Raw genomic sequence first — 12,661 nt, forward strand, 5'->3', positions numbered from 1 at the left:
GGCTTCGCACCAGAAACAGAACTGTGCAGGCACACATCGAGTTCATATCGCGGTACTCCCTCCGAAAGACTCCCGGATGACGACCCCTTCAGATAAAGAAGGCACCATCCTCATGGGGGGCAGATTTACTGCCAAAGGCTGTGGTGAACGACACAGGTGAATCCGGTAGAGGCCACACCTAGATGCTGTCCAGCAGTGGCAATCGAACAACCTTCGCCTTCAGGGCACCTCGCGACGCATCAACTTTCGTTGTTTGTACATCTGAGTAAGCGGAAACCGGCTCGCAGAAAGTGGCTGCAGAGGAAAACATTTAACAGTGAGCAAAATGTTTTCCGTCGCCGGGACTTGAACCCGGGTCGCGCGGGTGAGAGCCGCGTATCCTAACCACCTAGACTACAACGGATGACAGCTCATTCACACACTTTACCATCACCACAACTCAAACCAGACGCATTCACCAACCCTTCACGTCGCTCACAATCTTGAACGTTGACAGAGAAGGCAGGCGCATGCGCATTTGGAATCGGGTTTGAGAGCAAAAGGATTCCGTCGCTGGGACTTGACACCAAGACTACAACGGATGTCTGAGGGTGCAGCCTGAGTCTCGTACCTGTCACTTCTTTTTGCTGTCTTCAAATCATAATAAAACTACAGATGATGCCGTTGAAACAGTCGTTACGCGCACTTGAATGAGATGATTAGTTAGTATCTGAGTGTTTTGTTGTGCAGCTGAGCATATGGAAAAGGAGTGGAGGTCTGTTAGTCGGGTTTGAGTCGTCATTGTGATGCGATGTCGTCAGCAGGTGTCACCCTAGGTTTGTGTGTGGATCTGACTTTGGGTCTGTCCTGGCCAGGCTCTCTTCCGCTATCTTGGACACGGAGGTAATTTGCGTTTTGGATCCAACGCATTGAGACACATTTGTCTTTTTAGAGGCAATGCTCATCGAGGTTGGCGCGTCGCTGCGGCCTGTATTGTCCTAGATCGGCTGGTGACGTTCGTCAGTGTTTCCGCTCACGTCGGCGATCTCTGAGACAGGATTATTTATCAGCTTTTTCTGGCCGTCAAGTAAGAAGGCCCCCTTCCCCCTCGTAGCGCATTCTTGTTCTTCCCTAGGCAGGCCTTCATGCGCTGCTGTTCATGTCTGTGTGCACCCAGAGAAGTGTCCAACACAAATGCTGGATCGCCTTGATATATAGACCCGCCGTCCCGCACTGGCCGTGGCGCAGATCGCTGGCGCGCCGCACCACCATACCCGTTTGTCTCCCCTCAGTAGTTCATATCTTCCTCTCTCAGCTGCTCACTTCATGCGAGGTAATGAGACACGTTGCCGTTGCATTCAAGACCGTTGATAAATGATTGGACGGTCTGGCAGTGGCGGATGACTGCGGTAATCTGCTGGTTCTACAGGCTCCTGCTGCATAGAGCTGGCGTAGCGCTCTGAAGGGCGCCCAAACGCTGGTCATGCGAGCCTCCGCATTCGAAAGTGGAATCTATTGCCGTGACATAATCACAACCTGTTTTCCGGCGTTCACACCTGGGGTTTCGAATGCTCCAGTCAGCACCAGTACCAAAGCTCTATAGGAAAAGCCGGAGATGCCGGTCCGTCTCGATCTTCTGTTGTGCGTGCACATAGAGCCGGCCGCTGGAGAACTCCTGTGGTGGCAGTGCGACTTGGAACACGCTCGCGTGTGCAACTCTTGCTCAAGAGACTGTGCCCATAGAAAACAGCCACTGCGGCAGTCGGCGGATTTGCGACAGTAGAGCAGCGTATCCTTCGGGGCTGCCATGACCCGGGGACCAGCGCATGAGACTGGCCTGACATTGCAGTACATTTATCGGAGGCTCATGTCTCGCTATGTCCTGGCCTGGTTTGCTGAAGACCAGTGGAGTTTGCATTGGTCACGCTGACCAGGGAGAGTCTCCAAGAGCTGGACAGTTCCTCTAGATGTGATAGTCTAGTATTCGTGCTTCCCGCGAGCCGATCCACTCATGGTGATTTGGGGGAGCCCCGTACGGCACCTAGCTTCCAGAGCGTGGGTGCCGCCATCAATGATCCAGTGGTTCAGCTTTATTGACGTAAATTGCAAGGGCTATTCGACTCCCTTTTCGTGTTTATTCACTGGGGTGGCGCACAGTCAATGTGCATCAGCCGCAGCGCTTTCCGCGTCTGTGGTGCATATGCGTTGTTAGCCTGCCGGTCGTGTACCGCCCAGCAGCGCAGATACCCGTCGCCCTGCTTAAGGGTGGGCAACTCTGTTACGTGGCCAGAGTTATCGTGTTGCACGCTACATCCGTCTGGGGCAAGACGCTCCTACGTGGCACATTGCATTTCAGTGTGAGCTTCCGTGGTAACCACACTGTTATCCCATCCAGATAACCCCCACTTTCGGGCGGTATCTCTTTTCAGCGACGTGATGGACGTGCTGCCGCGGAACAGCTCTTTCCGCGCCAAATGGCCTCGGCGTGCATGTGCCGTGAGGTTCTGGATTTGGGCTCCTAGTGTCGCACTGCTAGCAGCTGCTGCTGCGAATCCAGACCGCTCCCTGAAACTTCATTTGCAGGTATTGCAGGATATCGAGGAACAAGTAAGAGCAGACACCGTCGTGCTTAACCTGGCACGTGCAATGCAGCGAGCGCACTTTGACAGATACATGGCGGAGAGACGGCTTGCGAGGCAAAGTGGTTCAAAGGATATGACCGAAGTATTCCGGTTGCGTCAAAAGGCACACGAGTTGGCCAAACCCGTAAGCTTAAGGAAACGGCAGCTGGCCTACTCGTTGTTTCTGCAAGAACGACGAACGAGACTGGTTGAGAACGCGGTTCGTAAATCGGGTGTGACCGCGCAGTTACGGCGCACGGCGATCCGACGACTGTATAATGCTAAACAAACAGCCCTGAAGGGTAGACTGACTTTCGTCGGTGGACACCTTTCTCGCCCATGAGCCCACGTCCCTGCCGTCTGTACCGTCGTTTGCTATTCATGGGCCGCTCAGGAAGAGCGGCGGGATCAGCCACGAAAACCCGATGGCTGAACTTAGCACGACACACGCCTCGCTGTCACCCGTTCCTGCGAGGCAAAGCGGCTGAGGGATCTGTCCGACGTATCCAGCTGCGTCGAACCGTGCAGGGCTTGGGCCATCCGCGGAGGAATTCAGCACAGAGCCTGTCCCGTTCGTCGTGTGCTGTTCGCGGCCGCTCTGCGGGTTTCTGAGTCTAGGATTCATCACAACTGCGTCTGGTGCTGGTACCACCGAGATTGTTTCCATCGGCCTCAAAGCTACGGGTTTTGGCGAAACAGTAGGAGCTGCAGTGAACGGAGGAGTGCTCAGAGGGCACTAAAGAACAGCCCCGATGTCGAAGGTATTGTGGGTGCCACATACACCGACCGTAACCCATCGGTGTAGAGACTCGCTTCGAGCCCCAGAGGCATGAATGATCAGCAGTACAACAGAGGAAAGAAACGCCCGCGTGAGGTCGTCTGTGTCGAAGGCACTCACGGAAACCCTGGATATAAATCATATGGCTTGTGTGTATTCCGTACGGCTGACAGTGGCAATCCGAATGGAAATACTTTCACAAGCATGCCACTACTAGAACCCGGACGCCTACCCTTACCCACGAAAAGTGGACGCCCACGTAGGAGAGATGAAGAGAAAATGACCAGCAGCCAGGTGGTTCTTTTGCCTCGTCGGTCGAAGAAAATACTTTAAAGAGTGTATCTTCTTTACATGGAAGCAAACCATGTCACGCAATCAAGAGGCACCTCCTGGTGTGGAGCATCAATCGTAGATAACATGAGCGGAGAACGGCGTCGCAGCATAATTATGGATTGGCGTTCTGCTCTGAAGCTCATTCACTGGAAGGGTGGGATGCACAGTGAACATGAGCCATTCACTGGAAGGGTGGGATGCACAGTGAACATGGCTCCTTCCCTGTCTCAAGACTTGACTCGTCTGTTAATCCATGGGAATTCTGTTGTCTATTCCCAGTTTCACTGCCTTTCAATCGCAGTGTCGAGCCAGCGAAGACACGACAATGGGGAGGCGTGCAATTCCCGAAAACAAGATGATATTGTTCCCCTCGTCTCCCGCCACGAAACCAGTACCAATGATGCCTTACCCACACGGTGTATGTCGTGTGTTGCAGGGTGGCAGCGGAGTTCCTCTTGAGAAACGACCTTCGGCAATGCGTATGTGTGTTCCATAGTCCTCGCACGGTACTATGCAACTACTGTGTGCCCACAGAGAGCCTTCCTATCCCCCGAAGATGCGTTATCAGGTACAGGCGCAATAGGTTGGCGGGTGGATGCATGCGCACGTAGCTGTAACAATGACAGTTCTGGCATACATTTCACAGAAGTTCGGCAAAAAATTGAATGGTTCCCTTCCGCGTGTTCATGTGATGTGACTCTCTCTATTTCGTTGTATTGCGCCTGACATTGATCTTGACGTCAGTGTTTGCATGGAAATAAACCAAAGAATTTCCGTCGCCGGGACTTGAACCCGGGTCGCGCGGGTGAGAGCCGCGTATCCTAACCACCTAGACTACAACGGATGACAGCTCATTCACACACATTACCGTCACCACAACTCAAACAACACGCATTCACCAACACTCACGTCGGTCACAATTTGGAATGTTGACGGAGAAGGCACGCGCAGGCGGATGCGCATTTGGATTGGGTTTAAGAGCAAAAAGGATTCCGTCGCCGGGACTTGAACCCGGGTCGCGCGGGTGAGAGCCGCGTATCCTAACCACCTAGACTACAACGGATGACAGCTCATTCACACACATTACCGTCACCACAACTCAAACAACACGCATTCACCAACACTCACGTCGGTCACAATTTGGAATGTTGACGGAGAAGGCACGCGCAGGCGGATGCGCATTTGGATTGGGTTAAAGAGCAAAAGGATTCCGTCGCCGGGACTTGAACCCGGGTCGCGCGGGTGAGAGCCGCGTATCCTAACCACCTAGACTACAACGGATGTGTGAGTTGAGGGTGCAGCCTGGATCTCGCACTTGTCACTTCGTTTTGCTGTCTTCAAATCATAATACGACTACAGATGATGCCGTTGAAACAGCCGTCATACGGGGTGGTGTGCAACAGGTATAGAATTGTGTTCTGGTTTAATGTGCGCCAACAGTCGGCGCTCCAGGGACAGTTAGTGTGCTGGGGGTGCTCTTGTCTTGTGAGTCGATATTGATAGGAGAATCCAGCACGTTTTTCGAACCCGTGGTTTTTGGCCAGACACCAAAAGGTACGGGGAACGGCGTCCCGGAAGGGATGGGTGAAGTCAGACGAACGTGTCTCCTACCGGTAGGATTTTCTTCCGGCTGATCATGAACGTCGTTACGTGTTCCTTCCCTATCTATTCAATGTTCAGATTCACGTCAAAATGCCTGTTAACAAGTGATGCAAACGTTGCACTCAGTCGCCGTTTACACTCTTTGCAACCTTCTGGTTCAAACTCCAGGGGTGCAGACTAACCTGCTCTACCATCCGTGTGTAAAAATTCGTATGAGGAGGCCACAGTCGTGCTGACGGCACGTCGAGCTCGCTCACTCGACATGGACAGCAGCGACTTGTTCAATGGGTTCTGTTCAGTTTCCGCTGAGTCTAAGGACTGCCTCTTTTGAATCCTCGTCGGATGATGACTCGTACCGACCAGAGGAAACGGGTTTTGCACCCGCACTTCGCCAAATGGTTTCCACGCTGCGTCCCAAAAGGCTTCAGAGAGAATCCGGCTATCAGGATTTTCTGCTTCCATGGAGCTGGTGAGATATTTTCTTCGCTTTTGGCATATGCAGCTGACTTTTGGACTTGGGTCTTCATAACTGGAGCTTGAGCTGATACGGAAGTCCGGGCAATTCTGTAAGTCGATCTGGCGGAGAGGAGAAAACGTCGCTACTTCCTCCGCAGTCTACAAAGTGGTGACGTTTATACCCGTGGAGCGTGGTAAGTTGCATACGGGGCAAACTGGTGGCGTCCTGAGGAGAACGGGTTTCTTGGTGAATGAGCTCTGTGGCGTTGTTTCGGATTAGGGTACGTTCTGCAGTGGACAAGGTTCCCCAAGTAGTGACAGTTTCCAGTGTTGATATTAGCGCCTTGAATTGTGGGTGATCGGTGCGCAGGGATGGATGTAACGGTGTGGACCGGCGTCGGGACGCCCAAGGCACCCACAGTGAATCCGCTTGTTACTTTTTGCGAGAAGGAGGATGCGCAGTTGCTCGCGGCACAGCTTCCTGGCCGCAGTCTGCGGAGTAAAGAATCAGTCCCAGATACAATCCAAGACTGCGCGGCGCAGCTCCTCGAAGTTATAACTCCTTTGGTGGGTTGCTTTGCTCTTTCTACTTTCGAGCAAAATAAAAAAAAGGTCATCCTCTTTCCAGGTTCTTCTTGAATTCTACATTCAGACGCCAGAAGGGAATGCTGCTCCTTCGTAGCCCGAGCAGTTGGGAGAAGACAGAGGCTGCTTTGCATCGTCCTCGGCCTTGAAATTCGGTAGCCACCCACGCCGGAGCCACCTGGCAAGTGTATTCTGCATTGATTTGCTCTTGGTCATCTGCACTCCCTCTCGCATGTTGTTGGTGAATTGTCAGGCGTCCTCTCATGTACCGTACGTTCTGGTGGGTTACTCCATGGGCTGCTGGATTGCGTATGAACTCGCCTGCGCGCTCGCTAAGAAAAAACAGGCAGACGCAAGCGTGCGTCTGCCCGTTCGGATGATTCTTGCGTCTATGGTCAGTCCTGATACCATCCCAAAAGATCGACCATGGAGAGAGACGCGGAATCTCAGCGACCAGGAGTTTCAGGTAGGTGACAGGGCCTGAGTCGCGTCTGTCGTGATTCGTCTTCACTCCACTACCTGCGTACCGCATCCCGTCGCCAGCAATCGCTTATCGTGGAGCCGAAAGAGCGCCCCTGTTCCGTGAAGCTAACAATGGATAAGAGCCCATACACTCCCGGAGAACTTACACTTTGTTGCGTGGAGGGATATGTGTTGAAGCATTTCGACGTATGACGCAATTTTACAAGCGTCCAGTCACCAGGGTGACCCGCGTGGATAGAGTGTCTAAGCAGGTGGTCTCATCCACTTGGGCCGACTACTTTCGGACATGAATTCCAGGAGGAGCTTCGTGGGTGGAGCTGCAACGACGTGCTTTTCCAACCTGATCTGTGGTCCGCGTACGGCCAACTCTTGCGCGCCGACCACCGATTACTGGACGACTATGTCCCTACCACTCCAGAGAATCCTCTCGGTACGGCGATGGCGCTGCTCAGCACATAACAAGGAGTCTTCGTTTGATGACTACATATTAAGATAAGCGCAAGTAAACTCGTCTTAAACTCGCCGCCGCGCTGTAATCGAGCAGCGGAGTGGCGACATCAATCTGCCACAGCAGCGGAGACTGAGCACAAAAACTGAATATACATATGGCCGTGCATGGCAGGCGTGGGACCATGTGTGAGACCCCTGCGGGTTTGCCTCGCCTTGTCGGAATTCCAGATTAAGCTGGTAGGAGATCTACAGAATCGCACTACCTCGGGATTTGCTTCGTTTCTGCCGATTTCGCAGGTGTCCCATGTTCGGTATTCCGAGCGCGAGACGATCTGAAGCTTAAGAGTCCATCGTACTTCTTCAATTGGTTTTCCTTGCTCGAGCGGGATTGCTCAGCACGGGAGAAAAAGGTTTCAGCGTTGAAACGCGATGCCAACGGGGACGGTGTCGCTACGTCAAGCATCCACAGCGGTATAGAAACAACGGACCGTACACCTCGCAGCGTGAATGAACCGCAGAACACGGGTAACGGTGTGCATCTCGGTAGATCCACTCCTGACATGGTCAAGAAATCTCGCGGCAGAGCTTCGGACACTGAGGAACGACTCACCGCCCGCATTGGCGTGCTTGACGGAAACCACGGACTTCTGTACAACACAGAGTGCCGGGCGAAATTTTTCGAGCAAATTGTCGAGCTGGTTGAACAGGATCTTCTTGACTTCATGTACGATGGCATGTGAGCTAGAATCACTCCAGCTTCGACGATCAGTCATTGCGACAAACCGCACGTGCCTGATACGCCACTGCGCGCTAGTGTAGCGATATCCTTTTCTGAATACTTACCAGTGTATGAAATAGCTCGCTGGTTTGTCGAGCGCAATTTCCCATGAGGCACTGGCCAGTCGTGGCCTACACACGGCACCTCTCAAACTCTCAGGGGCACCTGCATCGCTTGCTTCAGTTCCACGGGTGTCTGCACTCCTGTGCATGTTCGCCATCGATGCAGTCCGCTGCCGTATGTTGCTACTAAGAACGCAACTTAGCTCTCTGGAGCGCGGGCGGAATAAACCCTTGCCATCGATGGAAAGTCCCGAAACCGCGTTCAGCCACTCAGGCAGCTACCTGGCAAAGCAAAGTCGAGCGTCCCCCCGGATGCCGAGTACCACGGTGCGTTTGGCGCATCTCGTTTGTGAAAAGTGATGTGTTGCCAACTCCAGAAAACTAAGTCACACGGGGACGCTGACCGACGCTGGCAGGGAGGGAACTGACATCCTCCGAGCCTGAGTTCCGTGGCGGACGCGTGCAAAGCATCGAAAATCCTACACAGCGCCGCGCAGATGGAGCGTCCGTGAAACTGTCGTTCCCTCTGGCCCCCTGACACTCTGTTGCGTCAAAGCCGTGCAATACTTGAAAGGTGTTGACACTTTCAAAAAGGTACCTGACCGGACAGCAGTAAACAATACGTTTGTACCCGAAGACTGGCAACGAAAAAAAAACAGTGCGGGAGAGCATAGGCAGCCATCAGAATGTAGTAAGCGGCGTGCGCGTGTCGGTTTCTAGCCCTCCTCAGCAGCAGCCGGCGCGCCACCCGCTGGCTGACGTTGGGTCTCTTGCATCGCCTTCTTGGCAGCTGCGAGTCTCAGTTGCCGAAGCGTCGCCTCTTCAAACGCGGCCAGCGACGCCGTTGTCATCACCGTAGGAGGCGAGAGGAAGACCGGGTGCGTCCGGGCGAGTTCAGGAGCTCTAGGGAGACGCGCGTCTTGTGTCGGCCTAGAGAAAGGGCCGCGCCTGCGCAAACCGCACAGCCAACAGAGGCACCGACAAAGCATGGAAACCAAACAAAACTCGAAAAACCCAACGCGTGGCAACAAACCCCTCTGCCCGACCGAGAGCTTCACAAAACATCGGGTAGTGTGTGGAGGCGCTCTTTAGACGGCGTGCGTTCTCTAGTAAACTGGGTCGTCCGCGTGAACGTCGCGTCTGGACAAGGTCTTCGAGAGGCGCACATCCAGAAAAAACTGAAGCAGACGAAGCCGCGAGGTCGACCGCCTTCGGCTGCTAGGCCCCTTCGCGCGCCACAGCTGAGGCTCTGTGGTTCAGGGCGTAGCCTGCGTGAAGAAACTGCCGTTTTGCACGCGGGTTGGCTTGCGTCTGCGATACAGCGTGTAAAGAGATATCTCAGATGAAGAGGAAAGAATCGTCATCACTCACCCAGGTTCTTGAGTGTCTCGCGCGCCGCCCCCCGCGTCGGGAGTTGCTGGCGCTGCCGCGGGGCGAGAGCTCTTCGCCCCTGCGGCTTTTGCCGCCGCGCGGGCGAACTCGACTCCAGCCGCGTCGGCCTCTTCTTGAAGCGCAGCCAGGCGCTCTCTGAGGTGATCGACCTGGTCGGCGATTTTCACGCGAAGTCGCGGCATCTTCTTTTTCGTCTCGCCGCTCAACCCCCTTCGATTCTGTCTCTGCTGCTGCTGAAACTCGAGGGCGCTCTCCAGCGCTCGCTCCCGAGTCGCAAACGCCACCAGTGCATATCCATGATCTGCGTTGTAGCCAAAGATATAGAGTGCGTGCAGAGGGATGAAAAGAGAAGAAATCAGCAAGGGCGTGACGGTGGCAGCGCCTGCCTCAGACGCCGCTGCGTCCTCGGCCGAAACGGCGTTCGCAGACGCGACCCCCTTCTCAGAAGTCTGCCCCCCGCCGTTCCCTCCGGCCGCCGCGCCAACTGTCCAGTGGACGTACACCGACCGCCTGAGAATGTCTTCGATGTCGTCGACGTCCACAGACGCGTCGTGAGACGCATCTGAGAACGCCACGGGGGGCTGCGGCTGCACGTGGGACGCGAAGCTCTCCGTCGTTTTCCTTCGTTTGAAGTCAAACGCGTTCCATGACGACGAATATGCTTGCGGAGACGCCCAGAAGCCAGAAAGACCGGCTGCAGTGGACGGCATCGCAGCCTGCGCTTGCTGCGCGTACTTCGCGTTCAGGCTCTCCTGATGCGCCTCGATGAGCTTCTCGTTTCTCTCGCGCATGCGCTGCAGCCTCTCCTTCTCGGATGCCGCGCCCGCCCCCCGTTGTTTGGCTTCCTCCTGCGCCTTCTTCTGCGCCTGGGCAAAGGCCTCCTCCCTCTGCTTGAGCTCCTCCGCGAACTTCCGCTTCTTTTCATCTGCCTGCAGGCCGCGGCGGCGGCGCTCAGCCAGCAGAGCGCCGTGCCGCTCCTGTCGCTCTAGGAAGGCGTGGTACGCCGCACGGCTGTCTTCACAAGACAGAAAAGAGTAAGCAGCTTGGATGCGGACGAACTCCTGCGCCGCTTCTTCTTCCCGCCCTCGATTCTTGTCCGGATGCGCCCGGAGCGCAGCTCGTCTGTAAGATGAAGCAAGAGTTTTCACAGAAACCGACGCGAAAAAGACGCACGCGGCACCTGACGCTTGCGCAGAGGACGAGGAGGCAGATGACGCAGCGCCAGACGCAGAAGAACTCGACGACCCCTGAGCTGAGTCCTGCGGTGGCGGCACGATTCCCAAAACTGCATACGGGCAGAAGCCCAGAAGCATTTCGGGGAGGGGGCAGTTCGCGGGGCCCTCCGCGGCCTCCCCAGCTCCAGCCATCGTGCGCAAGACTGGGCCAAAGAGACTCGACGACGCGCAGACACACCGAAGAAATAAAGGCTTAGGATACGTTAAAGATAAAGAGGCGTGGCGACGGAGCTGCACACGAAGCAAGCAAGGCGATCGAAAAAGGCGGAAGAGCAGCGCGAGGCAGAGGAGCTACACACCGCGCACGGCGATGGCTGAGAGGCGACGAGGCAGGGAGGAAAGGCAGAAGGGCGACGAGAGCAGAACGGCAAAAAAAAGGAGACGAAGGCCCCATCCGGCAAGGCGCGCGCAGACGCGCAACGGTCAATCTGCGGAGGCGAGCGAGTGAACGCGAAGGCCCTGCGTACACGAGGAAACTTGCGCCGGAGCTAAGGGAAGCAGAACTCCTCAGCCGCGCATTTCTCGTGGCGAAAGTGGCATGAGGCGCTTGAAAAGAAGTATTGGGGCTGCCTTTACATAACGAAGCCGGTCTCGCTGCGGCCAGAAGAGAGGCTGAGCGCAACGGATACGACTGCAGGTCGTATACAAAGGCGAAAAAAATCGGTATTCATCGACCGTGGACAAGCAGTCTTTTGAATGTATCGCATACCAACGGGAAAACAGGCGGAAGTGGCAATGGGACTCGGTTTCGCGAAGGCCTCGCTCCGCTGGCCTGCGAGTCTCGCGATGCGTAGTCTAGAGGGAGCGAGATCCCTGCCGCCACGAGTCAGTCCTTCGGCGGAGAGGCAATCTGCGGAAAAGCACACAGACGCCAAGGAACCGTCAAAGGAGGGAAAAGCAGCGGAGCGAGTCGTTTTCGCGCGGGTGTGTCTTTGTCTCGTCCCGCGCTCGCTCGGCGCCTTCTGCAGGGCGTGGCTTGGTCGCCGTGCTCGCTTCTTCGCGAGCGTACCATCAGTCTCGGTGCATTTTTCGTTCTCTTGGGACGGCGTTCCCTGCAGAAAGCTCTCCGGCAGGCCATCTCGTGACCAGAGCGTCGGGCACGTCTTTTCACAGGATCATCAGCATCGAGAGCTGCATGCGCGCGGATTTCGCAGCTGGCTAGTGTCGAGTTCGCTTTATACACAGAGGTCGTCCGCCGTTCTCGCGCTTTCTGTGTCTCCTCCTAGACTACAAGACCTCGCGTGCCCATGTCGCCTGCCATGCTGCCGGGTGTAGTTACACTTGAATGAACCCCGAAATTACAGACTTTCAAGCTCTTTTTTTTGCGTGTGCTGGATTTTTTGCTCAGAGCCTCCGCTTGTTTCTCGTTTTGCTCGCCTAAGGGGCGCCGCGCGCAGACAGACTTCGACCCCCGGTTCGACTGTTTGATTCCTTCCAGACTAGTCGTCTCCCCTCTCGCTTGAGGCAACGCGGGCCCGGCGGCCCCCCTTCCGCTGTGTCTTTGCAAAAAAGCCGCAAGCGTCTTTTCCTCTGCTTTCGGGCGCCTCGTTGACCCCTGCTTCTCGAATATCTGCCTTCTCGTTTTCCCAAGGGGCCTCGCGTCCTGCGTTTGGCCAGCGACATCTCGTCCCAGCGTACGCCGATCTGCCTCTTCCTTGCAGGCCTCCGGTCACCTCGCGGGAGCCTCACGTCGTTTTCCTTCTTCTGTCGTTCTCCTTGTGCTCAGGAGAAGGCAGCTGCGGTGTGTATGGAGGGGGATTTTCGCAGCTTCGTTGCCTGTCGCTGCCCGCCGGCGCAGGAAACGCTGTCCTAAACCAGCTGAGGAAGTCTCCGCAGCGAGAGTCAAGTCCTCTCAAGTGATCTGCAAACTGTTTCTTCTGCCTCTGCATCTCCTCTTTCAGATTAAG

General features: G+C 55.4%; 3 protein-coding genes and 4 non-coding genes across 7 annotated transcripts; 1 reads left to right on the forward strand and 6 right to left on the reverse strand.

Annotated features, from left to right (window-relative positions):
• Positions 1 to 330: 330 nt before the first annotated feature.
• On the reverse strand, positions 331 to 403 carry BESB_041330. The gene has a single exon. It is a non-coding gene; the product is annotated as a tRNA-Glu (tRNA).
• Positions 404 to 2,979: 2,576 nt separating this feature from the next.
• Positions 2,980 to 3,267, reverse strand: BESB_037870 (uncharacterized protein; the record flags this gene model as incomplete). Its single annotated transcript, XM_029362373.1, has 1 exon — positions 2,980 to 3,267. One exon carries the CDS (start codon positions 3,265 to 3,267, stop codon positions 2,980 to 2,982), a length of 288 nt encoding a protein of 95 aa, XP_029221338.1.
• Positions 3,268 to 4,482: 1,215 nt separating this feature from the next.
• BESB_041320 lies at positions 4,483 to 4,555 on the reverse strand. Its single transcript has one exon. It is a non-coding gene; the product is annotated as a tRNA-Glu (tRNA).
• A 146-nt stretch (positions 4,556 to 4,701) lies between these two features.
• Positions 4,702 to 4,774, reverse strand: BESB_041310. Its single transcript has one exon. It is a non-coding gene; the product is annotated as a tRNA-Glu (tRNA).
• Positions 4,775 to 4,919: 145 nt separating this feature from the next.
• BESB_041300 lies at positions 4,920 to 4,992 on the reverse strand. Its single transcript has one exon. It is a non-coding gene; the product is annotated as a tRNA-Glu (tRNA).
• Positions 4,993 to 5,658: 666 nt separating this feature from the next.
• On the forward strand, positions 5,659 to 8,027 carry BESB_037880 (uncharacterized protein; the record flags this gene model as incomplete). The annotated part of the gene is made up of 5 exons (XM_029362374.1): positions 5,659 to 5,782; positions 6,140 to 6,336; positions 6,608 to 6,820; positions 7,135 to 7,267; positions 7,585 to 8,027. 5 exons carry the CDS (start codon positions 5,659 to 5,661, stop codon positions 8,025 to 8,027), a joined length of 1,110 nt encoding a protein of 369 aa, XP_029221339.1.
• An 816-nt stretch (positions 8,028 to 8,843) lies between these two features.
• BESB_037890 (DnaJ domain-containing protein) lies at positions 8,844 to 10,886 on the reverse strand (the record flags this gene model as incomplete). Its single annotated transcript, XM_029362375.1, has 2 exons — positions 8,844 to 9,075; positions 9,499 to 10,886. 2 exons carry the CDS (start codon positions 10,884 to 10,886, stop codon positions 8,844 to 8,846), a joined length of 1,620 nt encoding a protein of 539 aa, XP_029221340.1.
• Between the last annotated feature and the right edge of the window lie 1,775 nt (positions 10,887 to 12,661).

The sequence above is a fragment of the Besnoitia besnoiti genome, chromosome II (genome assembly GCF_002563875.1).
Source record: "Besnoitia besnoiti strain Bb-Ger1 chromosome II, whole genome shotgun sequence".
NCBI classification, from domain to species: Eukaryota; Apicomplexa; class Conoidasida; order Eucoccidiorida; family Sarcocystidae; genus Besnoitia; species Besnoitia besnoiti.